This window comes from Amyelois transitella, chromosome 9 (assembly GCF_032362555.1).
Source record: "Amyelois transitella isolate CPQ chromosome 9, ilAmyTran1.1, whole genome shotgun sequence".
Taxonomy (NCBI): Eukaryota; Metazoa; Arthropoda; class Insecta; order Lepidoptera; family Pyralidae; genus Amyelois; species Amyelois transitella.
The window spans coordinates 5053377-5081159 of record NC_083512.1 but is presented as its reverse complement, the minus strand read 5'-3'; the positions used below and the strand labels follow the sequence as shown (position 1 = coordinate 5081159).

General features: G+C 33.4%; 2 protein-coding genes across 2 annotated transcripts in view; both read right to left on the bottom strand.

Moving 5' to 3' along the window:
- The window catches only part of LOC106134644 (fasciclin-1), a 56091-nt gene that overhangs the window by 8708 nt on the left and 19600 nt on the right, over positions 1 to 27783 (bottom strand). Inside the window, exons 2-4 of the mRNA XM_013334739.2 lie at positions 1485 to 1623; positions 749 to 927; positions 268 to 407 (exon numbers count right to left, since the gene is read on the bottom strand). Coding sequence (XP_013190193.2) covers positions 268 to 407; positions 749 to 927; positions 1485 to 1623 — 458 coding nt within the window. The remainder of the gene's footprint in view (positions 1 to 267; positions 408 to 748; positions 928 to 1484; positions 1624 to 27783) is intronic.
- Positions 20054 to 22620, bottom strand: LOC132902109 (piggyBac transposable element-derived protein 3-like). Its single transcript, XM_060945947.1, has 2 exons — positions 22413 to 22620; positions 20054 to 22157 (listed from the first exon to the last, which is right to left on the bottom strand). The coding sequence occupies exons 1-2, from the start codon at positions 22444 to 22446 to the stop codon at positions 20152 to 20154; spliced, it is 2040 nt and encodes a 679-aa protein (XP_060801930.1). The 5' UTR covers positions 22447 to 22620; the 3' UTR covers positions 20054 to 20151.

Sequence of the window (27783 nt, the reverse complement as noted above, 5' to 3'; positions counted from 1 at the left end):
CAACTGTTTGGCTTATTTTTGATGGCTTGCTATGTACTTTGTTTTGTGATGTTATTTTTTCAGTAATTTTAAGTTCAAAAACGTATTTCGACATACAAAGTTACTGCTTAAACTATACTTATATATCGGGAGCTATTACATCCTCAAATGTCGGTAATATGCCGCTTAGTTTCAGATTATATATCTACGAGTATACTCATTAATATTTTTTATAACACTTCTTTTGTTTTAAAAATAGTGCTGTTTCTGTTATTTATTTTTCTTTACCTTAGTCGATGCTGACCGATGTTAAATTCATCAGAGTGTTCCAAGAATTGATAGGCGTTGGGATTATAGACTGAACTGCTAGAAGATCCGGGACCATGGGGTTGGAGAGGTTGCAATACTTGGTCAATCACGTGTAGAACCTAAATTTTACCAAAAACATGTCAACATAGGGTGATATTGATAAAAGAAATGGTATTTTTATTAGTAATCACGAGTTATTTTCTTATATTCGAATCATTAGAATTTTGGATTGCATGCAACTTATTTTTAAAACTTGAAAGATACGAAGCTGCGAATTTTAATTTTAAGAAAGAAAAAGAGGCATGAATCCTCATTTTCTTTCTTAAAAGCATTTCATCAAAGTTAGAACTAAATTCTTTCATTCGTTTGGTCAACATCATAAAGTCATCAAGAAAAGCCAAAAATCGGACGATTTCTTTCTAATTTTTATTCAATCTGTAAATAATAAAGTCAAACACACCTGCCGCTTTCCATTTCCGTTAACGGCTTGGAAAGACCTTGATACGTAAACCTTAGCGTTGTTTACATAAATATCGTCATGCATGTGGTCCCTCCGACGTGTCACCCACAAAGGAGGGTTCCCGTCGAATTCCGAAGATATTGCGTAGTCCAAGTTAGACAGGGTTGTCGCCAGATTTGCTGCAAAAAGTATTTGCCATTTTAACTTCTTCCCCTTTTAGATCAATAATGGTTTTATGTATATATGTTGAAGGTAACTTTGTTTAGTTTATTATTGCTGGTAGTGGCGCTATTATTTCATATTTGTCAGTCTCTTTTTATTGATTCTTGTTTATTTATATCCTACTTAACCTAATAATGGACGACTGAAAACCATAATCTCTCTACCGGTTATGCAAGAGTTAATGTCAGTGTAACAGTGTAAATTTTCTTTAAAGTATAATTTACGATAAAATAATATCTATCAGAAGTTTGCGACAATGTTTTTGGATGGATGTTATTTTTAAATGCTGCGACGGATGAACGTTATTGACTACTAATTGATGCACGTGGTAATTTGAACCTGTGTTGACTTATAGAATGGCTATGACTATTTGAATCGCAAACTTTATAATAAAGCTTTTTATTTTGGGAACACCACAACATTTCTATAACTTTATGCCTACTGTCAACCCTGTTCAGGAATGATGTGACCTAATAGCTGTCAAGGTAGTTTTTATTATAAAAAGTATCCTTACATATGTGATATAACACTAGAGAATCGTCCATTTCCCCATTGTATCTCTGGAAGGCTTCATTGGTGGGCGCGAACATGGTCATCTGCCGGTACTGAAGACTCGTGTTGGCGACTGCGTTTCTTTCCAACAGTGATAAGAACTGCGAATAAAGAAAGAGTTTTTTTAAACTTAGCTTTCAGTGAACAATACCATAGTGGATAAAAAAGTAAGGATTATATTAAATAAAACCTAGAATGACACATAATAATTTATTTTTGTTATAGACATTTTCTAGGAAGACTGTTAAGTATTTCAAATAAAGAGAACTGCTTAATAAATATAAGAGTCAAAGAAAAGCAATAATATGTTTCTGATAAAACTATCATTTGGTTCATATAATAAGTTCATAAAATTCTTAACTAATCCCCTGTTTCTCCAAGTGTACTTCTTCAAGCCCATAAACAAATAGATCTATTGAGTTAGTTACCTTAATTATGATAGTTTTCTTACATTCCATTAGGTAAGTTACTATTTATGAGTACACACGAAAGTAGGAAATGTTAATAGAAATCACGTTTCGTAGCAACAATGGGTTCCCGCGAGAGTCGTTGTAGTGCGTAAGTGTGGCCTTTACGACGCCAGTGAAGGTGAAATCAGGAAACCATTGTTGGGAACGTTGGGATTCATATTAGCTCTATTGTTAATAAAACTTTGAAATAAAGGATAGTATATCTTCATGAAATTTTAAGAATGTGTTAAGTATTTATCAATACGTACCTAAATAGAGAAATCAAAGAAGTTTACACAATCTGTAGGTACAGAAGGTAAGAAGCTTAAGAAGGTTTCATTATTTACGTATCAATAAATCCTCAATATTACATCAGCTACTGAAAAATTCCCTGTCTATTCCGCTATTCTTATTGAGATTTCTCATTCAAAGACACCAGAATTGTATCGTATTTAGAAGACATAATCCAATGGAACATTAGCTTGTAAAGTCTTTTAAGTTATAATCAAATAATATTTCTAGACATCGGAGACTTATCTCCTCAATTACTCTAATTCTAACTCTTAAATATTCTGATACAATCCAGTCGAACGATGGGTTAATGTATAAAACCGTTTCAATGTAACCGCTGCAGCCTCTAATTGCGAAACACACTTCGATAAAGTGCTCTCTACTTGACATCGCAAATTCCCAATCGAGTATTTGCAGCCGTATGTTCAATGTACATTAGTATAAATAAATAAATAATAAATATAAATATTTAAATATTAATTTTATATTAAACAACGATCGAATAAGAAAAACACTAACCATTGGTGTATCAAGAAATCAAATCAGATTGGTGAAGGATCTTCGTCTCTAAAAGGCAAGAACAAACTCTTATGAATCAATAAAAATATTCCTTTTTAATATTGATTTATTAATATAATAGATTGAACGTTCGTTTGTTTGTTCGTCAAAACCACTTAACCGATCTGGTATGGAACTTGAAAATAAAATATGACATTGCATACACCTAGTGTGGAGTGCGGAAAGGACATAAGGTACTTATTACGCGGAGCCACGAGTGAAAGCTAGGTATTTATATGTTTCATTATATCATGTTCTAATTTATATCATACAAGATGAGGTTGTACTCATATAAGTTAGCAAAACTTTGCATAGGTAACTTCTTTACACCAACTTATTAATTTGTAAGTTAGTTTGCTAATTATTCAGAGCCCGCTAATGGCCAAAGTTTTCGTCATAAAAACAAAAAGCTTGGTAACCGTGCTTGTTCGTGTTTTAAAAGTAAATATATTTTTGTAATTTTAACAAAAACTCGTCTCTTTACATTGATATTATTATTATTATCATCAATAATGTTTTTCTTTTCAAATATAACATAGCACACGTAAAATTAAGTACACATTTAATTTAGGTACTTACTAAAAGTTAATTATTAGAAAACGTTAAAGTTTTAAATAACACGTTGGCTGAAATATCGATTCGATAATTAGTTTCTTTTAGGTTCTGGATATAAAAAAAGACTTTATGAGATCGAAACAATGCACTGTACGCTGATTTAAAACGTATATATAAGATTTTTGGTGGGATAGATTTCAGTCTAAATTGGATACGGATTATTTCTTACGCCCAAATCCTGACGAAACAAAAAAAACATGCACGGGTAATAACTAGTTACCTATATGAGTATCGCTATATAATGTTCGACAGTATTTACTTAGTTCAATTCAATGTCAAAGTTCACACAAAGGCAATCCCTAGACAGCCTCTAAAATTCATACAGCCCTAGTCACCCAATTAAAACCCTTATTAATAATGGTTGGAATCGGAACATCGGCCCTCACTGCTGTTATGCGAGAGAATTACATTTTTATTACTAAAGTGCGATTTTAATGAATGGAAATAATGAATATTAAAACAATTGTGTTAATTGAAAAGTATTTAACATAATTTGATGTGTTATTGTTTGAATTTGTAATGAAACAGTCATTTATTTTTGTTTAATTAATAATGATATAAATTACTTCATTTACTAAAATAATAGAAAGATTTTTTAACTTTGTCTTAGTTTATTTCAAGTTTAATAAAAATTTATGTATCTTTTTATCCTTACATGATCTGGTGATCTAAAGTTCAAAATTCAAAAACCGATTACAAAAAATATTACATTAAAATCTGTTCAATTAAAGCTCTTTTGTGCAACAATACGACAGAAAACAGTACATCAATTTGGAAACAAAACAATTTTCGGAATGGCTCGGGGTCATGAATATAAAAACCGAACGAGCGTAGGTCTGGTCCTTCGAGAGTACCATGCTTGGAATAAAAACGAATGGACAGACAGACTGCGTTACGAGTGGAGGGAAATGTTCGGTTTCTACTCGTACATTGTTGTGTGTGAGTGCAAGTGCGCGATCTACGAATTATTATGTGCAATTACAAATTTATAACTGTTATATTAGTTTTAGTCATAAAAAAACCGTTTTCCTATTATATGTGATCATGATAAGTATCTACATGTTAATGAAGTTACAAATTACATTCTTAATTCGCCATTTCCTCGTGAGATTTTACTAGTAACACACATTAGTTTCCAATGAAGTGCAATTAATTGTATAGAAATCGGAATAATATAAAAGACAATATTATTCCAAATTCTATGTTGAAATACCTGATTAAAAGGAATAGAAAAAATAAAATTTCAGACTTGTGTATATTTATCTCTTTATCTTCAACAGAACCATAATTACAACTCAAGAATAACTCCAAAATGTGCCAAAAGTAATTACGCGAAGTATAAACAGAAATGATTCACTCAAATGTTCAATTACTCATGGTGATTATTTTGTAACGTTTCTTCAACAAAACTCAGCTTATCCAGGATTCTCGGCTCCAAACAGCTCAGTAGGAATTACGTTATAGCCTGTTTATACGTATTAAGTGACGAAGTGATTAAGTTAATTTTAAATAAATTTTATAAGACTTTGATCGTTTTTGTGCATTATGTGATAAAGTTGATAAGCATAAAGTTAATAAGTGATTTTCTGTGTACTTCGCTAAATAAAAACAATTTAGTTAAGGTCACGCTTACTAGGGTAAGTCGTGCGGTGCAGGAAGGGAGGTTACTGATATGAAAAAAGACTCGATTTTGTTCTATGTATTTATCCACTTAATTGGTAACTTATGATTAATGAACGACTAGCTTTTATGCGTAGCTTCGCCCGCGTGGATTTAGCGCCACCTATAAACAAAAACAGGTTTTTTGCAAATCCCATGGGAACTATAGTTTTTACCGGGATAAAAGGAACCCTAGGTATCTTTCTCCAGACTCTTAATAATATTACATGATATTTCAGCAAGATTATTTCAGTAGATAACCCATGAAGAGGTAACAAACAAATAAACTTACTATCGCATTTATAATATTAGTTGGGATTAAGTGATCGTTTTCGCGAAATAATTTAGTTAAATTAACTTTATCACTTAGTCACTTAATACATATAAACAGGCTATAAGTATAAATAGTATAAATATAATTAAATCGTGAACGCGTATCAGTGAAGCGTGCCTGCCGTCTTGGGGATCAGTCCACGTCAAATGGCTTCATTCTGTCCTTAATCCTGTTTGTTCCATATTTTAAACACATTTTTATTTTGTAAACCTAAGCATTATTAAATAGATACTTTTTGTTACAGTGATATTTGTTTTAGTATCTCTGGGGAATAATGAATTGTCTAGTGAAGTAAAAACGATGTAGTTAGGACTTTTCAAACGAAAATATTATCTTCGGTGAAACCCAGTAAGTTTTTCTACATTGAGTTGTGTGTGTGTGTGTATCGTGGAAGAATTGTCAGGATAATATTTGCGTAATGAAATAAGTTTTGGTCAAGGTTTTTGCGTATATGATATTCTTTGTTGTTAATTCCAATATTGTTTACTTCATAACTTTTGATTGAGCTATATACCTACATACCTAAATACCTACCTACCTACTTCAATTTGGCATACTTTCGACAAAATAAAATGATAAGTAGGTACTATAATACCTTAAGAAATATAAAAAGGAATATTCTGAAGCCAGCTACTACTCTACCATGCTACAATTAATAGTAATTATAACGATAAGCTTTAACAAACATCCGAGACGAGACAATTAGCCAAACGGAATCAAATACACAACTTACAATACGAATTCACAATAATTAAACGTATTCTATACTCAGTTATCATTCTTACCCTTTCACTATAAGGCTAGTATTCAAACTGTACATAACTTTAATTATAGTCATAGGTTCATAGACGAGATGGAATTCGAACTTGTGCCTTTCTACGTATCAAGCATTTTAACTGGCACCTTGCCGTTTCGACCGCCGACGCTCGTCTACTTAGTTATCATTATTTGCTTAATATCCTATGCTGTTGAGTTGGAAAGTGCTTATCGGAGCAGCGGAGGCGCGGTTTCCTCGTGTTTCCATTTTCATTATGCTTCCACTCGCCGAGTAATTTGCTGACAGAACAAACGTAATATGTACAAATCTTTCAAAAATATAGGTGCTCGTTTCTCATTGCTTGCATTCTTTTGTTTGCGTTCCTTTTTTGAATAAAACCGAGGATTTTCCTTGGATTTTTCATCGTGAGCATGATGATATGACGTAAAATCACGATGCTGTTGTAGAAGATGAACAGGGAAATAGTATTACTATGTATGCCAATGCATTAAAAAAAAATTCTTTATTTAATTTCATTCATTTTAGTCTTATCTCTCGTCCAAATTCCTATTCTAAGTTTGGATAATTGTGGAGTTGATTTTGTTGAATAAAATGCTGCAGTACAATTTATTTTCGTTTCTTCTGCACTGATGCTTTGGAAGCGGCAGTAAACTTAGTTTTAACTAATCGATTTGACTTCAACCAATGTTGTGAAATCAAAAGATATGACAATTATTAAGTGATATTCTCCTGGCGTTTATAAAGAGACGGCTGAATCTAATCATAAATATGGCAATTATGTGAAGTGATCTTATTTAATGATTTATTGAATTTAATCAGAAGTTGTATTTTATTATTTTGTATTTTTTTAAAAAGAATAAGACCACTCCATTCGTAGGATTCTTGTTTAGGCGATGGGCTAGCAACCTGTCACTATTTGAATCTCAATTCTATCATTAAGCCAATTAGCTGAACGTGGCCATTCAGTCTTTTCAAGACTGTTGGCTCTGTCTACCCCGCAAAGGATATGGACGTGACCATATGTATGTATGTATGTTGTATTTAAATTTAAGAACGTAGTAAAACATCTTTACTTATTTATGCGCAAAGCCAAATAAAATGTCAGTGTCATAAATCCGAAACAAGTGCAGGTCTCGGTCCACACCGCAGTGAAGCCATCAATATTTTAGCTAGGTCAAGGGTCGAAATTTGCAACAAGGATAACCCTGCACTGTACTCAGAATTTTAAATCAAAGGCCACCCTTGTATCTAACTGGGAGATGAAGAAGAAAGTTATTATTGGATTAGCATAATTATAAAGTCACGTAGGCAATAAATCGGCGAAGAAATCAGTTACATTATTTCAAAAGACGTGACGCCAATTTTTTTTTATTTAACAATTTAATATATACGGGACAAATTACACAGATTGAGCTAGCCTCGAAGTAAGTTCTAAACTTGTGTTACGAGATACTAACTCAACGATACTATATTTTATAATAAATACTTAGATAGACAATCAGCCAAGACCCAGACCAATCAGAGAAAGTTCGTTTATCATCATGCCCTGACCGGGATTCGAACCCGGGACCTCCGGTGTCACGGACAAGCGAATAATCGCTGCGCCACAGGGGCCGTGATTAAATATCAAACAAAATAGTTTTTGAGGACTTTATCTTCGATAGTAAACAACACAAGTCAGTCACCCTAAGTTGATAAAATGTGATCGTTCGCAGACTTTTGGCAGCAGAAAGTGGGTTAGTATTTAGCACAAATAAGGGTGAGTTTATGTACGCCGTGTGCGGCGCCAGCCGGCCGAGACTTGGTTGTCGCCAGCGCCGAGATTTGGCACCGAGGGTGAACAACTGCCCTATTTGCGGGTTAGTTTAATGACCCTACGTAAACTACGGCGCAAATTCCCCGATTTGGGTCAGGACTTAAGCACTAAGTGACCAATTACACTCGTGTGTGATGAAGACCTGCATTTCCACGTTGTACCAGAATGCCAGAATTAACAAAGCTACGTTAAGTTAGTACGGTACCGGTCAACGGGGGTAGAATGATTTTCTGTCTGCCCAAGGTATTTACAAACAAATAAACTTTCATAAGGTCATTAGAATTAGCGATTTAATTTATATAAGTTATTTATCAGTCTTTCCAAGTGTAAGACTATATAAGTTATAAGACTATAAGTTATAAGACTCAAAGTTCTGCCAACGTCCAACGTCCTGATGACACTTTTGCAAAATTTACTATCTTGCCCAATAAATAAAGTTTCAATTTCTCATTAGGTATGCTAAAACTTCGTATCGTAAAGGCTTCTTTTGAGATGAAAGAGAGAGGCATAAAATCTTTCATTGTCCACAATTTTTATAAAAATGTTCCAGCCCGAATCCAAGCTCTTAACTCCTACAACAAACATGTTGCGTAGTACATAGCGCCCTTCTAATTAGGGAACGCAATAACAGGAACAACTGTGGCCATACTCTGTGGGCTATACGAGGAAAACCGATGGTACATTCAGAACAATAGCCTCTAATAAGGTACCGCTGGGGGCACCACCACCCGTTGTTTTACTCGTGTTTGTACCCACAGAGCACGCACGCACGAGGGACTGGCATGATCTGCCTTGCTCTGTGGATTGTTCTGCGAAAGCAGTGCTTTGAGCTATAATATTTGCTTTATTAACCTTTGAGCGCCTTTGTATGTATTGTTTCAAGCCAGTATTTTTGTCATAATAAAGAAAAATATTTTTATCATAAATGTGTTAACACTTGTTAAAATTATATGAAACCAAACATAGATAGTTATTACTAATTGTCCCCGAATGCTGTAGTTAATAAAGTTCAACTAATATGTTTTATGAATTACTTCTATTTTTCTGTTTGTTCGTAAGTCAGAGCTTTCTCCCTTATTGTTTTCCGCGTAGGCAGTTAAGAAATTGAACAATTCCTAGACTGTATTTTATCCTTCATAAATATTTAAAATGACAAGCAAGTCAGAGATTGCGAAGGAAGAAATAAATAATGAAAAACATCTTCTTTCAACTTCAGCGAGAATTTCTACCAATATTTTTCAGGAGCGAACTCCTTTTCTACCGTTATTATTTTGTTCAGTGATAGTGTGTATGTTCAGTGTAGTGATTGTAGTAGACAGTGTAGTGTGTAGTGATTTGTTCAGTGATAGTGTTCATAATTGTTATGAATATTTATACTTCTATCGGTTATTGCTAATTGTGAAAAAGTAAAAGTGACTCTAATGTATTTACATTGTAAATTTAAGTTTAAATGCATTTTTGTGACATAACTTTGAATTTACTGCAGAAAGCATTTTTGTGCTTTATGTGACTAATAGTTCAGCTATCTGCAGCCGATTACTTTAGAGGAACTTAATTAAAGAAAGCTTTGAAAGCACGCAAAATTTAGAACTAAATATAATTAAGACATCTTATCAACTAAACAAAAGTAGTGTAGTAGCGTCATAGTAGAAGATTATCATTTTGTTCTGCCTTACAATTTATCCATTGAATATCTTTTCCTGTTAAAAAACTAAACCATAGTTTCTTTTTTCAGAAAATTCGGCAAATATCTATACTTTGACCTTAACTTTCAACGACAAAACGAGCTGTAAAACAAAATAATATGCAAGCAATATGTAAATTAATATACTAATATTGTCTTTGTGTAAATAAACAGGGAATTGATTGAGATTACACGTACGCTCTGCTTGTTTATGGGATAATCTTATTCGTCGCAGTTGGTTGTAATTGTAATAAGATAACCTAATAGGTTGAACACAAGCTCACGTATCTAGTGAGAATTCAGTGATAGAACTAATTTGTACTAAGTATGTGTGTATATTGTATATGTTTTGTGGGCCGTGTTGTTTAGAATAGCATTTAAATACTCCATACTTATTATCAGTGTATGTGTTATATCGGAGAAAAACAAAAGAAAAAATACATCACAGATACCAATGCAAAATCATCTTATATGTAGGTATAACACATATGATATCGATAAAATGAAGGCATAGGAGTAGGTATACTAAATAAGCAATATATATTATAAGTTAATATTGAATAAATCATTATTAAATCAACAAAATCAAATTGTAAATATCTATGAACCAAAGGCTACGTACATACAAATTAGTAAGAAATCGAACCATTTTTCAAGGTATTAAGCGAGCAAAAAATGCTGGCCGCATTGCCACTATATTTATATTTTGTCTAAATAGCCTCTTTCATTTGTATATTTTTATTATTTTTTAGACCACAATTAACCAATATGCCAAATTTAAAATCTACAAAACTTGTAGTTGATGTACGCTGATATGCCAGTCAGTCAGTCTTTCTCAAACAAACCTATATAATAGGATCAAATGACTGTGAAAGGTTGGTATAGAAGCACTGCAGTGTGAAATGCGTGTCTGAGGAGGCTATCTTCCTAGCACGTTCACTTCAGATCGCGTAGAGTTCACGCTAGATTAGCTATCTCGTTTCCAATAGGAAAGCCACGCAGTTCATCCAGGGTATCCACACTTGTTGATTAATTAATAATTGATATTTGATCAATTTTTGAAAAATGAAAGAAGAGTTTCAGGGCCTTTCTATAACGTTAGAAGCATTGTTGTATCATAAAATTACATACAGGCAAAATGATGAATTTGGAAACACGCATGGTAATAAATAGCTAAGTAGTCTTTGCTCAATTTCATATGCGCAAGCTTAGTATTGCTTGCAATTTCATGAACGGTATCCTCAGCATACCTTTTATCCCTTAGCTTTGAATTATAAATTAAAGTTAATTTTGGATCAAACAACTAATTTCCGTTTCTAGTCCTGAAAATACGTAAGCCATGGAATTCCTAAACGCTTCCGTTGGTAAATGCGCATTGAGTATAGTTAATTGTAAGACATTGGTCTGATGGCAGGTAATTGGTTTGCCGACAACAACACTATATTTAGAATTCCTGTCATATCCACGGCGAGTTGATTATCCGGAAACCCGAACCGTGGAAATTGATCACGAACTGTATTGAGATGATTTGCTAGGGGTGTGTCGTGATGTTCCCTCCTAATAAAGCTACGATAAAATCCGTTGCTTTAAGAATATATTGAATCTAGTAAGGAAAGCTGTATATATCAATATATATATTTGTTGCGATAACAGAAAGTACTAGTATTTAATACCTACTCATTTTATGCTGATGACATTATAAAGATAAGATTTTTTTATGAATTAAATAAATTCAATAACAAGTGAACTGATTTTTTTACATTTGAAACAGGCGAAACTGTCTTAAGACGCAACTTTCAGGAGTAAAATATTTATGGGATTCACGTTAAAAAAGTCTAACATACATACAAGCACGTGGATACACTTAATTTTCACATTCAAATCAACTCAAAGATATCAAATCATATTTTTAAAAATTTGTTGTTCTACTTCAAGTTAAATTTTCATGTTCAACTTGCTTCAAACCTACGTGACAAGCCATTAAATCGAAACCTAGCGATAAAATGTCACAGTTCAAGGAAATGTGACTTTTAGCGACATAAAACAAACAGGGAGCAGCCTTTGCCTAGCTTTTATTATTCCTACTTCTAAGTTGGTAAATGCATGTTTGCAAAATGGACACATGACACCTTTGCATATATTTATTGCTTCAAGGAAGCAACTGCCACTAACGGCCGCTGTTAAAACGGTCAACCAAATTGTATAGTTATTTCTATGCAACAAGTAAACTATACACTAGTGTAAGATATTTTTGACCTGACCTACCAGAACATCCCCGGTTTGACCAAGATACGTTTCCGCGTCCCTTCACTTTAAGCGATGTATATATATTTTTTAAAAGATATCCCAATTAACACCCTGTTTATATGTATGCTACCGTTCCTTGTAAATTAAGTATTTTGATTGTGTTCATTAAAAAAAAATCTCTTTATAGTAAGTAAATCGACACCAAAGTTATTTGTAAAACAACCTTTATAACAAGATAATTAAGTTGCTTTCTTTTAACTTGTTTTAATGAAGCGCATTCCATTTCCTTCAATGTTTTACATGCTCATGAACTTAATTAACTCTTATTTTTATACTTCGCATATTTACTTCTATTTTAGCACTGTAGCAAAGTTTTAGTTCGGAATTTTGTTTAATACCTAATTAAATACTCAAACTGAACTACAAATTGAAATCAAATATGTTCTCAAATAAGTGCAAACTCCAGCCCTAGGAGGTGGAGATCGTATAAATTAAATACTATTTACATATGAATAGTTTCGTCCTTATCTGTCCCAAACAGAAAATAGACTCCGCCCGTTGTACATGCGAAGTTTTTGTTAGGCGTTGGTTGATAAAATCGAAAATCTCACAGTGCCCTAATAACAACGTGTGAAATTGTTTATTTCTGTTCGGATTTAACGCTCTTTTGTCGACGGGGGACTTAAATGTAAAGAATTACATTGTCACCCTAATCTTGATTACGCGTTTACAATGCTCCCAACGTTAAAGCGAGTAAGTGTTAATCTGATTTAACTCATTGTGTGTAAACAGCAGGAGGCGATGTATGACATTTTGTTGAATGAATGTCGATGAAAGTTGAATTGTCATTGTTACATTAATGGATTTTCTAGCTTCTATATTTAAACAGCGGCCTTAAGGTAAATTGTAAAGGAAGAAATAAATTGAAATGAAATTAACTTTAAAATATGTTATTTATTTAGTTTATTATCACGATGATCTATAGCCGCACTTTTTCCAAATAGCTGAAAGTGGCCATTCAGTCTTTTCTAGACTGTTGGCTCTGTCTACCCCGCAAGGGATATAGACGTGACCGTATGTATGTACAACACACAACCAGCTGAACTGCTGTCTACTTCGCAAGGGATTTAGACGTGATATGTATGTATGTAATAAAAATAACATGTGCATTCAGATTTTCTTCAATTGTATATTTTTATTATTTTTGAGTACTACAGTTCACCCGTGGATTTACCGATTGAACTTCACTCGGTAAATCCAAAAAAAAAATTGTCGCCCTGATTATGATGTAATAAGGTAAACTTTACAAGGCAATTGTCAAATTTAATAATAACTTTACAAACTTGGTTTTTGTACTTTTCAATCGCTTTTAGAGAGTTATCTCTCCTTTTTCATTTACTTGTATAAATTGCCCTCAGCTACAAATAACCTCTAATCTAATACCTGGCACCGTTTTCCTCATCTTAGGTACGAAAAATCGTATAATTGATACAGGAAGTTCGTGGTAGAATTTATCAAATTCGCACTCGCAATTTAAGGGGACAGAATGACTGACGGCAAAAACTTGTAACAAATTCTTGAAGGGTCTACGCTACATTAAAGGGATAAATTTATTTTCTTCTTTTTCGGTGAAAAACTGTTGGAATTTCACATTCTGACAACATTTATGTAAATTGAAAGAAGGTGATAAGAAGGGATCACCTCCAGGAATCACCAATGTAACCACAGATTAACTAAAGAGTTTTGTTGTGATTGTAGGTATTCTAGTAAATCTATCACCCGCAGCTTCGTCCGCGCAAATTCAGCACAACCTAAAAAATAATACCTACAAGATATTCGCAAATACCACGGTTACTATAGGCAGTTTTTAACGGGATAAAACGGGGTTCAATCAAAAACTCTTGAAGAGTTGACAAACAAACAAACATACTTTCGCGTTTACAATTTAAATTGGGATGAGATTTGACTCTCAAAATTAAAAAGATAAGAATTGTGTGATCTTTTAATTGGGCCAAATTCTGCCTAGAAGAATCTGTAGCCCAGTATTTCTGTTAAAACAAGTTTCAAATAACGCTGGTAGCAGCTTGAATTCATTTCTGGTCTATGTCTATTATTCAAAAAAAAATTTTTATCAAGATACAAAGTAACAAGGTCATTAATACAAGATTCCAAAGAGTTCCGTGTTTAAAAGTTTTGTAAAGCGGCTTGTTGTGAATTATGCTTTTAATTAGAAAGAAAAAACGCCGTATATTTTCTCGCCTGTCCGTCCAATTTGTTACGCTTATATTTTCTTAGAAATATTATTTTTTAAATAATGCACTAAGTTTAGCGCCACGGTAGCCTGAAAAAGACTTAAAATATTTAAGTTCTAACTTTTTGTTTGATATACATAATACAGGCTTAATGATTTGGACAAAATTAACTTGCTTATTTAATCGAATTAATGTACGATCTATTTATATTAAGCGACTGGTATTCTCAAATAATTATTTACTTATTTGTTTAACATTTTACTTTCCTAAATAGTTATGTTAATACTCGTATTTACATAATTACATATATCATGTCTACATTCTTTAGTAACAGTCACATTCTTTAGTAATGAAATTGAGATTCAGAAAAAGTCACAGGTTGCTATCCAGTTAAACCCCAAGTTTAAAAACCCTTCGCTTGATTGTCTTTTACGATCTGTGCAAGAAAAAATATAGCTAGTATACACAATGACTTAATTCTCGCTACCAGACTAGCACGGAAGACATAACATTATTTACTAGATTTATAATTTGTTTCGAAATTTGCAAAACCTATAGCTTTTTGTATTTTTAAGATTAATTAAACATGACGACATTGTTAAAATTTAAGACAATGTGCCCGTAGTAGTATGCGCGGGCGATAACACTTTAGCCGTAAATCACTTCTATTCAGACAGCGTGTGGTCTGGCACCAAGTTGTAAAGACGCCAGTGTGGTACTGAGATATCACAATGAGAACGTTAATGCGTCTTTCTAACTTGATTGCTTAAAACGAAAATATATTGTGAAAATTTTAAAAATAGTGATCACCTGTCTCTGTTTTTCCAATCTGAAAGAAAGAGTTATTAAGCATTTCCCTAAGATACGAATTTGATTTTTATTCCTTCTAATATTAAAATTACAATAGTAACACCTTATACATCGTGAAAAGATCAAATTGCAACTTCTTCAACAAATACATAACGACTTCATTCGAACCCTTTACTAAGTAAAGTTTTGTCCTTACCATATTATTTTATATTGTAATTACCTATGAGATATACAGTCACTATAGACAGCACTTTATCCACTTATTTTCAGGATTTTTTTTTCTTATTACCAAAAGTAGCAGTAAATAATGATATCACACTTAAATCCCAGTTAATTAATGTGAGGAAAGTAGGGGAATGTTCCAGATTGTTAAGCTTCTTTGTCTGCACATAAATTGCGGGAGAATCAGAGCCTACCTCACCAATTTCGCGACATTTCTTAACGGAGTTTAATTAAAGATGAGATTTATTTCCTCAGTTATCTTGTTTATGACGATGTCGTGTCATGCCTTCATAAAAAAAAATGATTTAATAAACTTTATTTCTAATCATACTACTAATTGTTGCTAAGACGTTATCTGTGATGTACTTATGATTAAATTATTCGGCTGTACTTTTTTATCACACTATCTAGATGAGTAATATCAGTTAAATGACAAAGTGAAAAGTAGAACTTATGTTAAATTAAATGACTAACTTCCCAGTACCGGGTTCCTATCAAAGACTTGGAGACTAACGCTGTCAGAATGATGAAGACGATAAATTAAGCATAATGTTGTGGTTACCACCGCAACATTATGCTGAGAGGAAGCCTTTTTGATATTCACAAAAACGCACAAATTGTAAAATCTTTTACTTAGTATAGTTAAGTTTGTGATATCAAATAAAATATTTTTCTTTCTTTCTTTCTTTATTTCTTAAGCTCTTGATACAAAATACATAATAATCCTACACGTTCTTTGCCTTATCTAACCAAGTTTATTATCTGTATAGTATATCGCTATCTCTGTGGCGTTCTATTCCCAAACCACCAAACAGGAATCTTTAAGTACACTATCAAAACAAGTCGCAGAGGACTTTCCTTATTTCGCCAGTAACAAAGTTGTTCTGTCGAGACAAGGGACCCAAGAAATAAAACCTCCAAAAATATTCCCCTTTTAAGAGCACCTGAAATAATAAATGTGATTGTGAAAGAAAGCGAGATTTCGAATCGAAAATAAGCGTGCGATTATTTTCCCATTTTGATTCCTTTGTATCAATACGGCATGATTTACAGTTAAGATATAAAGGTGAGTATACAATAAAAACAAGGTGTGGACTGTTTTAGTTTAGAAAATAAAAGCCATGAAAAATCCTCCTTGAAAAGAAATTTAAATAACGTACAGCTCATAAAGTATTATAGGTATGAAATTCATCCTAGGTAGCATTTACCAGTCTACACATGAAAGTCACGTATCTACATATTGCTGCTACAATTAAAAATCCATTATATTGCAATTTGGAGGTTATGCAAACATTTATAAGCAAATTTTTGCGAGCCTTGCAAATTGAGTTTTGTAATACGTAGGCTGTAAGTATAGCATTACTATATAAATAAAATCATACAAACCAAGTGAAGCCTAAATTTTTAATGGTCGATAGCCTAAGATTTAAAATGGTCACGAAGTTCAGACTGGAAATAGTCGTGATTAAAACACTCGAAGACTGTGCCTATGGGTAAAACCCAGGCTTTGATAAAGAAATGATAAATTATTAATAGGTACGTGTGAGATGTTAGTCAATAACTGCCAAATAAAATTTTTAAACATCACTGAACTATGAATCGTGGAACTCATAAAGTGAGGTCCGTTTTATCGCCATTTCTACCCATTTGCGTGGTTGCTCGAGCAGAATAACAAAAGTTAACTGAAGCATTTACTATTATACTATATTGATCGCCTCTGCTACTGGAAAATCAAGTCAAATTATAATTTTGTAGGCATTTCTCGCGATTTTGTCCTAGTGGATTTAAGAATTAAAACTTTCTTGTTTTTTCTTCGCTTCAATCATATGTTGAATATGTCCTTTCCTAAAGTCTAATGTCATACACATCAAAAATATCTTTCTTGTTCTCCAAAATTTAAAGGCTACCTGCCGATTTTATTATGACATTATCTCTAAGTATAGATAACTATTCCTATAGTCCCACAAATTCCTTTAAAAAATGCCATGTAAAGATTGAGAAAAACTTTGCAAAATTTAAGGGTTGGCATACGGATATCGATTTGGCTATTAAGGTTACGTGCCAAACCTCTAAGTAGCGCTGAATCAGCCCATAAAACAACGGCTCTGAAAGTATCCTGCTATCCTTCAAACTGGGTAACATATTTCCCGATATTTTCCTTTAAATAACCATTGTTATTTAATACATTTTATTAGAGACAAGGTTTTAACAAAGACTTCGTTCGCGTTATACTGCAAATCGCATAAAATTTTGTCAATATGAGAGTATCGTATTTCGTATCATCCTTTTTTCCCAGTACCTCTTAAGGAAATTATTTGAGTAGATGATTCAAAGTATAGCTAAAACAAATCTTAGAGTGAAGATAAATAATTAGTTCAGTTATTAAGGAATCTCTCACTTTAATATATTTTGGCGTGAGTTTTTATAATACTTACATCGATTGAAAATTCAACATATAAACCAAACAAATGAGATCATTCTAAGACAAAGTAGATTGACATCGAAACAGGGAAGCGAGTAACGATGAATGACGCATTTTACGACTGGGGCATGCTGCAGTATTAAACGATGCATAAAATCGACTCCCGAATCGAGTCTCTTTATGTTGGACTCGCTCGATAGCTCCATAGAGTCAATGTATGATGAGGAAAAACATTTATTTTTAAATATTTCGACTTTAGAATTATAAACTGCACTGATGAAAAGTCAATAAGACATAACAAAATATATAGATACTTAATGTAATAACTAATAGCTATGTATCTACAAACCCTTTAGTAGATAATGTAACAATGCTAATAACTGATCGTTATCGGCCCTTTAAAGCCCTTAAGCTTGTTCTAATTGCGAAAACTTGATTCACATAAGTTAAGCTTCCCCATGGGTTTTGACCACGATATGTCGCAAATCTGAACAGATATGGATTTAAATTATCTCATATAAGTATTAGTCTCGCTATCTCATAGGAGAACTAAGAAAGGCTAATTTAAAAACAGACACATAAATATTAGTAATAGATTATTCAGATTTTCATGAAAACAGTCGTAGAAGAAAGAAGAACCAAATTAAAAAGCCAATAAAAAGTTGTAGAAAGAAATATGTTTTATACAAAAACATATTACAATAAATTCATTAAAGCATCATGTCGAATTTCTTTCAATGATTGATCACAAATTCGTTTTCCTAACGTGTTCAATTTTCATAAATTCTTACCAATATAAAAGTTTCGCACCAAAGATAAAGCTTTTCATAAACTAAAAATAAACATACGATGATAGTTCGGATTAGCAGATAGGTTAAAATAAATAAATGTCAGTCATAAAACATTATTATAAGGATACGATAGTAGTTACCGGAGAATTAGACCATGCTACAAGATTACCGTATAGTATAGTATCAATGAGATGTTTTTGCCAAAACACACAACAGAGTCCAAAACATTCGTTTATCTCATTCATCCGGCGATCTCAGATTCCTTGTTTTACTATCAAAGGAATGTGGCGCCAATGCGACGCGCCGATCTCCCAGTCCTGTTGGCGCCAGGAGATGTTTGGTTACACAACAGCTGTAATTCAGCTGGAGTTCACTGAACTTCAACCCTCAATTTGCACTAACCCCTTACAATGGCACACCCCTTAAATAGTAGGTTTAAATGGGTGAAAATTTATGCCTTAACCTTCGTTACTTACGCCGGTTGGTACATATTTAACAAGAGCCTTTCTTTTGATTTAATTTCTACTGAAATTTTACCTCTATATCTATTTAATGTTCTTTCTTTGTGATAAAGTACACGGATTTTCTAAGAAAATAAACAGCGGGGTTCCCGTTAACTCCAGACGGGATTAAGCCCCCGTAGGGTGATTTACTTTTTGAATTTGGATTTTCTAGTTCCTAAACTAAAAAAGATATAGATTGAATAAAAATCAGCGTGTCTTATAATACAATAGTCGTGATTCGCATTCCTAAAATATCCCTACTTTTAACAAGAAAATTCCGAAGAAAAGATCGAAAACATCGTCATTCAGTAACTTAAGTCATCCAGCGAATTATTGTCTTCTTGTCTGAGTCTTATGACTATTGGCTCTGTTAATCCGGTAAAGAATAAAGCTGCGATATGTGTATTATTTGTCTGTAACTTTATGTCATTAAGGCAAATACGAAATAAACCTCATTGACCAAACTAATACCTAAAACCTGTTCGGCTTTGCTTTACAAATTTGTCCAAACATTGCCATCCAAAATCATTGTCAACGCAGTATTCCCGCTAATTCCCCTAGTGTAAATCGGTTGCCGCTCAGACCAGCGAGGATATTAGGATCTGATTAAATTTGCACGAACAATCATGGGGCTTTGTTCGACGGATAACTGGCCGCTTCCGCGTTGAATGAAACATAAGTCGCACTTTTGAACCAGTCGACCCTTGTCCTTTGTTTTTAAAGGTCAAATTATTGATTAATGAAGTGTGCGCTATTGGGTATCTATAGCCCTTTACAACCGGACACATAAAGTTGTGAGTTTATGAAAAAAACTGTACTTAGACTTGTATTATGGTTCTAAAGAATACAGGAAAAATAGAGAAAAAAATCGGAAAAGCCCCATTTCCCGGAAAATGACGTGCACGATCGTGCGCTTCAGATTATAACTGACATTTGCACGATCGTGCAAGTTTTATATTTTTTGTAAATAAAACTCCAATAAGTAACAAAATCAAATATTTTTTTATTAGAAAACACTTAAAAACGCTTTATCTTTAATCAGTCTCAAAAATTTACCAGTCTTCATAATAGGAACAAGCTTTCATAGTTATTTTTAAAAGTTTAACAAAATTAAATGTCTTTTCATGACTTAAAAATTATAAAAATACTCAAAACAAAAAACAACTCTCCATAATTAAAATATAAAATTACTTTTACATTAGGCAGAATGAAAATCTTTGAAACAATTCTGATTACGAGCTATACAAAGATAGGCATTGCATTTGATGCATCGTGTCTTCGTACGACTTTTGCAATTTTCATTTTGACATGCTCTAGGAGACTTAAGGTCATCAAACTGTGGCAAGTGATTATAACCATCATATCTTAAAGATATAGAAGGCTTTATGGCCTTTTTAAACTTTTTTGGCACATTAATCTCCATCGTATCTTCATCAGAGGAACGACGCTGCTTATCAGGGCTATTTAGCAATACCTCCGCTATTTCAAGACGAAAATCTAACAAATCTAACGTTTTATTTCTTGGGTATTTGTTAGCTAAACAATCATTTTTGTAAGCGCGCCAAGAATTAACTAAAGACAAATCTAAAAAATGAATAAGTACCTTCAATGTCCATTTTTTAGTTTTTATAAAAGTTCTATAGTATTCCATTTGCTGGTCCAGGACATCCACCCCGCCCATGTGTTTGTTATAATTCATCACTATTTTAGGGGCTGGTACGTCGATATATTGACGGTTTTTCCTATCCCACCGTTTCACAATATCTGTGGTCGAGGCACCTGTACAGTTGGACGCTAGGGTTACAGTGGTATTGTCCTTCCATTTTACAAGAACTGATGAATCCCGCACCATTTGCTGACTTTCGCCTCGTTGCATAAGTGAGTCCTTTTTAAACTTAAGGCTAGTCCTGTCAGGTATTCGATTATGCATTATAGTCCCAGTGCTGTGGATACCTCGCTTGTTTAACTCCTCTATCAAAGGTATCGTAGTAAAATACCTATCGTGGTACAAGCAACTGCCAACTGGGACACTTCTAGCTAAATGAAGAATGACAGATGGTCCGAGGCCTAGCCTCGTCTCTTCAAACATTGTCTTTGCGCCTTTGTAAATCTCAAAATCCAACATGAGGCCTGAACTAGTCGTCAAAACAAAGTTTTTGAGTCCCACAGGTCGAGGTTTGTTTTTTACCACTTGACGGACGGCACATCTTCCAGTAAATGGTATCATCTGCTCGTCGATAGAGTAGTAACCGGGAGTACGTTCTTGTTTATAACATCCATTTCTTACTTGGTCTATAATTGGCTGCACCTTCCAAAGTACATTAGGTTCTTGACTAGGGGGTTGAATGTCTGTATTAACAACATGCAATGCATTTCTGAGTGCTTGAAAGCGATCTCTGCTCATCTTAGACGTAATTTTTTCTAATGCTATTCCAGCCCGCCAATACATTGTCACCCTTGGATAGGGAATACAACCCATCATGATATGGATTCCAAATAACTTAATTATTTCAGATCGAGATGTTTTTAATTCTCTGCCACTCTTTCGCATGAAATAATTATTTGTACACAAACTTATTAGTTCATAAAACTCGTCATCAAAATATTCTTTGAAATACTCTACAGGAGCTTGAACTGGTCTTACGCTGGGTTTTTCAAAATTGTGTGGCTTATCTTCAAAAGGTGTTTCTTTCCAAAGATCAGGGCGCGAAGTCGATGGTTGGTTTTGTATGGAGAAAGTAGACCTGTTAGTAGAATTCGGTTGAACTGGTTGAATGTTAGCAGTGTTGCGCCTAGTACTGTTCCTGTTTTCTCTAGAGGACGATACAGTAGGAGAATGACTTGATGACGACCTTGTAGATGATCTTTGTGCGAAATTATCAGGGGTTGGTGTATTAATTGTGTGACTTGGCAATTGGCTCACCTGAAGTGGGATATTGTTCGTATTTGCTGAAGAACAGGAGATATCTTCGCCAAATGACACAGCTGACGGCGGTGGTAGACACTGTCCTTGGTCGGGGATGGGCTCAGCATAACTCTGGTCTAATAAGACGTCTCCAGAATCCAGGCCTTCTAATACCAGCCGTTCAATCGCAGTTGGGTCACAATCGTCGTCTGAATCTTCGAATTCGTCAATATCCGAGAGATTACCATCACCCATCGCTGTCAAAACGTTCTCTATATCATTTTCATTTAGAGGCAGGCCTGAAAGAAACATTTATTATGTTATAAATGCAAATAAAAAGCAAAACAAAACAAAATCTGCGAAAATTAAGTTCAGCGCACTCATACCGAAAGCACACGAACGTGCAACATTTTTATTTTAGCAGTATTTCTATTAATTCCCGTGTACATTTTATTAAAAATCTTATTCCATTCGATACTTTAATACCTTTACTACATATAATCATAATAGCACATTCATTTTACCATAAAAAAGTAAATAAAAATAATACTTACGTGAGCCGCCGATTCCGCCAAAAAACCCAGCCATGTTCGACGCCTCACTGCCTGCGACTGAGAGGTCACGAGGTCACGCAATATTTATTATTCGCAGGAATAGATCTTGCACGCTCGATCAGTGTCGTTTGCGTCCACGAAAACGAAATCGCGCGTCGTCCAGAATTTTTCAAAGTATGATGCACGTTTAGTTTGAGTCGGTTGTAAAGGGATAGGCTTTTGCAGGTTATACCATCTGGTATATTAGAACACTAAGGAAAAACCGCGGTATATCTAGATTAAGGCACATAAGACCTTTATTAAGTGCTTGCGAGTAGAGCTATAAATAATTGCACTTATTTAAAATATCGATTTATATCAAATATTTTAAACTCGATCACAAATTGTCGATGACATTCACTATTAATTAATATATTTTGAAAGCTTTAGCTATTGTTCTGAGATATCAAGGCTTTTGAGAGTTTATTCCAAGGCATAACATTATGTAGAATTAAATAATAAATAAGGACACTTTTAGCATAACTACATGTTTTCTTTAAGTAATCAATAATGAGCCAAATAATAAGGATTTTTTTTTATTTCATCGAATTATTTCTTCTTTCATTTTTAGAATTCCAGAATGCCTTTTTATGTCCAAAAACTAAAGAAAAATATAAAAGCTGAAACACCAACAAATAAGAAGTAAATTTCACAGAAATTTTCTTGGTTTATTTTATGCTTGTTGCTCGTTTGGCTTTTATTTTCTTTAGTGCTGTCTTTTAATAATCTTCAAAGAAATGTTCCGTTATATTTTTATACAAAATAAACTCTGAATGATTCTGATCTGGCCATTTTCAAATGGAGGTTCAGCTTAAGTTTCTGATACGGTCTATACTCGTGGAACAACTTAGAAACTTTTAAAAGGATTGTTATTATTCATGATACCCACGCCACTCCATCGCGTTCTACAGCATGATGTATGATCCCGCTGGATGTTGTACTGTAACATATAATGAGCTTAGGACTTTAAGACGGGATCTTGGTTGAATCTTCCAACTACTTGCTTACACCATTTTAATATCAGTAAGGAATAAAACGAAAAAGACACACTGTTCGTCTTTGGGTTGCACAATCTAAAATTATACTCACGAAAAAGTATGGGCTGTAATGACAGGATAGGAAAAACTGTATTCTAAATTTACTAATATACTGCAGGTATTATATTAATAATCCCGAAAATATCTAACCCTAAAATTAAACGAAGTAATTTGAATTACTCCGAACAGACATTTCAGTGGAAAAACAGACAAAGGCCGTCAAACTCTTAAACGGGAGACACTAGAGGACGCATCACACAATAGAGCTGAATAGAGCCCGCATTCGGCCAGACGTACTTATCGACTGGAGTAGTGTTTCAAACGGCTTTATTAAAGTGTCCCTTTCCACCTTTTAGAAGCACATTTCACACATAGACATTAAAAGAATGTACCTGGGTATTGCGTAATTTAAGTAGTTGAAGAAATTACCTTTTGTTTACATTGTATTTTTTAAATTTATAAGTACTTTGCTATTAGAATTACAAAATGGAAACATTTGTTTAAAATGAATTAACGTAAGAAAGTCTTCAGTACAGTTTTGCTTCGAAATGTAGGATAAAATTTTCTGAGAGAAAAAAATGAGAATTTTAATAATTATTTCCAATTATTATAATTAATCCCATTAGTTGAAAAAACAGTTTTCAATTGTAGCGAAACAGACGATATAATATTTACTTGCTAAATCGTAGTGCAACTCGACATACTTGAACGTAAATATTAATAGATTTTATTCGCAATGCTCTTTCCAAGCAAGATGTATGAATTTTAAATTATGATAAGTTTACTTTGAAAATATTAATTTTGACATTTATACGGTTTTATTAATCACAGATGTTAAATAAAGTTTCATGATAATATTAATAGTAAAAAGTACAATTAAATACAATAATTCTATTTATTAAGACTTTTACTTACGCTACACTAACAAGTAAATTACAAAAAATATGGATGCAGATGTACGTGAAATCTCAACTACTTTCATGGATAGTTTCAAAGGATTTAGGATAGGGGGATGGAAACTGGGAATTATATATGAGTTGAGTAAAGGCGAAGGTCAAAGGGCAAGTGATTCATTAACGAGTCAAATTAAATAGGGTAAAAGATATGGGTTCATAGCCCGGGAAGTGAAATGAGAAAGTTACAAGAAGATATTCCCTTGATGAAAGCATTTCTGATTAGTCATTTGTCACCTTCCTTATTATACTTGTTTCATGAACTACTAACTTGTTGACATAATTTACTTAAGCCATTCGATAAAAATAACTTCTGATATCTATCTCGCTGTGTATCCAATTCCGTGGTGATCGGTTCAATGGTTTGACGTGAAAGACTGATATGGATTAGTATTTTAGAACTTATAAAAGTGTGAGTTTTTTGATTATACACGTAAATATCTTCATTATCCCTTGCAGAGTAAGCTGTTTGGCTTAATGATACAATTACAATTCAAATATAGACAGATAACTAGCCCATCGCCTAAAATAAGAATTCCAAATTCGTAAGCCTATCCATTAGTCGTCTTTTACGACATCCATGAAAAAGAGATGGAGTCGTCCTATTCTGTTTTTTATTGGTGCCGGGAACCGACGGCATATTATTCCACATCTAATAAACTACTTGATCGATTTTGTTTTATAACTTAATACCACTAAAGTTCTTCGATAGACCAGGTACACCAGTACTATTAATAATTCTCAACTTGTAGTTCAAATATTATGTAACGGAAATGAACTGCTGAAAATTTCACCGACCATTTTGGAACAGTTGGAAACTTTTCGCAATAATTGGAATTGTGGTATTACTGTGGATTTAGTTAAGCCGTTGTTGTTAATTTGATTGATTCTATTATAAGACTCATGCGAAACTCGAATAATCTATTCAGATTATTATGAAACTTTTGCAGTTTGTGTGAGGAAGATTGACGGCTGTGATTATGAACCAACTGTCCCTATTATATTATTGAGAATACCTTTTTGTTACTTATAATTCATTTTAAAATCAATTTTGCTGTTCATGGGAATTCCTTTAATCAAATACATGAACTCGTAAAGTATTTGATCTATCTTTTTGCTCTACCACAGCTTTATTATTTCTCAATTATGCGCAAGACATACTCTTTTCATGATATAGAACTCTGTCAGTTGTTGTCTCTCAGTGCATTCCTTAAAGCAAATAAAAAAGTATAGTTTTATTAAAGATTGCTAATGTAATATATCTTCTCATTTATTACCATATAAGTATTCTTTTGAAGTACAAGACCACCGCGTGAGTTTCCTGCGCAAACGCATGTCTTTTGATTAGCCGCTGCGCAAGCGCTCGATTGCATTCTATATGAGCTCCTGGAGGACAGACGCCATTGTTCAACGTTCTGATAAGCTTGTAAGACCCCCAAGTATTGTTTTTACATCATAGTGCAAGCCGCTTGTTTGTTTTCATTTGATCAATTTGGATGTTAATATGTTATAGTCGTTTATGGTTAGAGGTTTTGAAAACACTGTGTTATTTTTTAGACTTATAGTTTTGAACGAGTTTAACTAATTTTGATTTTTTGATAATTTGTGATTAAATTTTTGATCACGGCTTGGCGAAGTGGGTGATCATTTCTTAGTGTCACTAGTAATGATTTACATGAGGTGGATACCTGTACTCTGTGTATGCTGTTATATACAAATAAAGGTATGTATTTTAATTACTATAAAAATACGTATTGCCTAAAAATAAGTTGAAATTTACTTAAAACAAGTTGTTTTATTTTTAAGTTCAGTAGAATAACACTCATCTTTATTGTCTAAACTCGCAACCCACGTTTCTATTTCATCAAGCAACATTGAATAATTTAAAAATAAAGTAAGATAATTAATTACATTAAAATATTCCACCAACTCGCATTGCTTATAAAAAGAATAATGTTCCGGCCCGTCAATACTTTTTCAATTCAAATTCTCAGATACTCTGCAAGGAAATTGTTCATAATATCCAATACGTCATAATCGTGATGGAAGACACTTCGCAACATCTTTGTTAGGTAAATTGGAGAAGTAAATTACATTTTGACACTTTTATCCCCCTGGATTGTCCCAAGTTACACTGACGGATATGTTAGCGAACATTTATTGATGGCTTGACGGCAGGACGTTCGTTTATATACAGCTGGACCCAAATAAATCAGATTCGTACGTCACAGTTGTGAAAACTGATATCATTCATTTCGATGTTATTTTATAGTTGTTTTGTTTCTGTTATTTTGTGATTCATTTAAGATACATTACGCCTCTTTGCTGGATTACATCTTTCCACTTGCCACGATCCTTGCATACTCTTATTCTTTTTTATTAAGTCATATTCATCAGTATTTTAATGAAAACACGCCGGTTTTGATCATTCATACCTACATCAATACTTAGCTATATCATCAACAAACAGGTTGTTTAGGTATCAAATAATGAATCGATTAGTCTTTAGTCAGTAATTTGCAAAAACTTTTGTCTTTAATCGCATTGCAAATAATATACCATTAGGCACACTACGAAAGTTCTAGACGTGAACTTAACCGTGTAAGTGGAAGAAAGGTGGATAACTCCGAGTTTTGACCTAAATGAGCATTGAGCATTGTGGCGCCGCGCTCCGGACTAGAGCTACTTTTTGCAGATCACAAATGTCGCTTAGTTACAACTCACAGAATTTCCTGACTATGATTCCGTGAAGACTCACCATTATTTATTGTTTTTGTTCCTCCACTGAAGAGTTTTCTAAGCAGATATTTCTAGGTTTGTTTTTACACTATTGTTGTTTTGTAATCAATGATTGTGTAATGATTAGATAGTGATTAACTTTTTTCAATTAAGTAATAGAATCGATTGAGTGAAAGTAAAAGCTAAGTTTCTATTACCCTACTTTAGATAATAAATAGTACGTAATTGTTGTACTACGTATTGTTCGTTATCGTTTATAGATGTTTCAAAGGGCACCGAAATTTCACATCAAATAAAATAGTGTAAAACAGGTCCTCAAAAATTATTACTCAATTTATGACTTACTTTTTTGCATTTGAGCGGAGTTCAGTTCCGTGAAACCGGAATGCCTTACATGTACATTCCTCGTCATGTTAGGAGAACGAAACCGACGGGTTTACATGAAGAAAATTATGAACGTGGATGAATCGAAAGAAGTACGCAGAGATCGTGACAAGTGGAAAGATATAGTCTGCCTATCCCTCTGGGTATTATGTATGGTATAAAATGGTATGTGTATACCTACCTAGTACCTATATCTAACAACCTGCGTACCATTACAAG

Bases quoted from the DNA above. Each gene is read 5' to 3' on its own strand.
- LOC132902109 (XM_060945947.1), bottom strand. From the start codon at position 22,446: ATGGCTGGGTTTTTTGGCGGAATCGGCGGCTCAC. The intron at 22,158-22,412 runs GTAAGTATTATT...TGTTTCTTTCAG, and splicing joins TGGCGGAATCGGCGGCTCAC to GCCTGCCTCTAAATGAAAAT.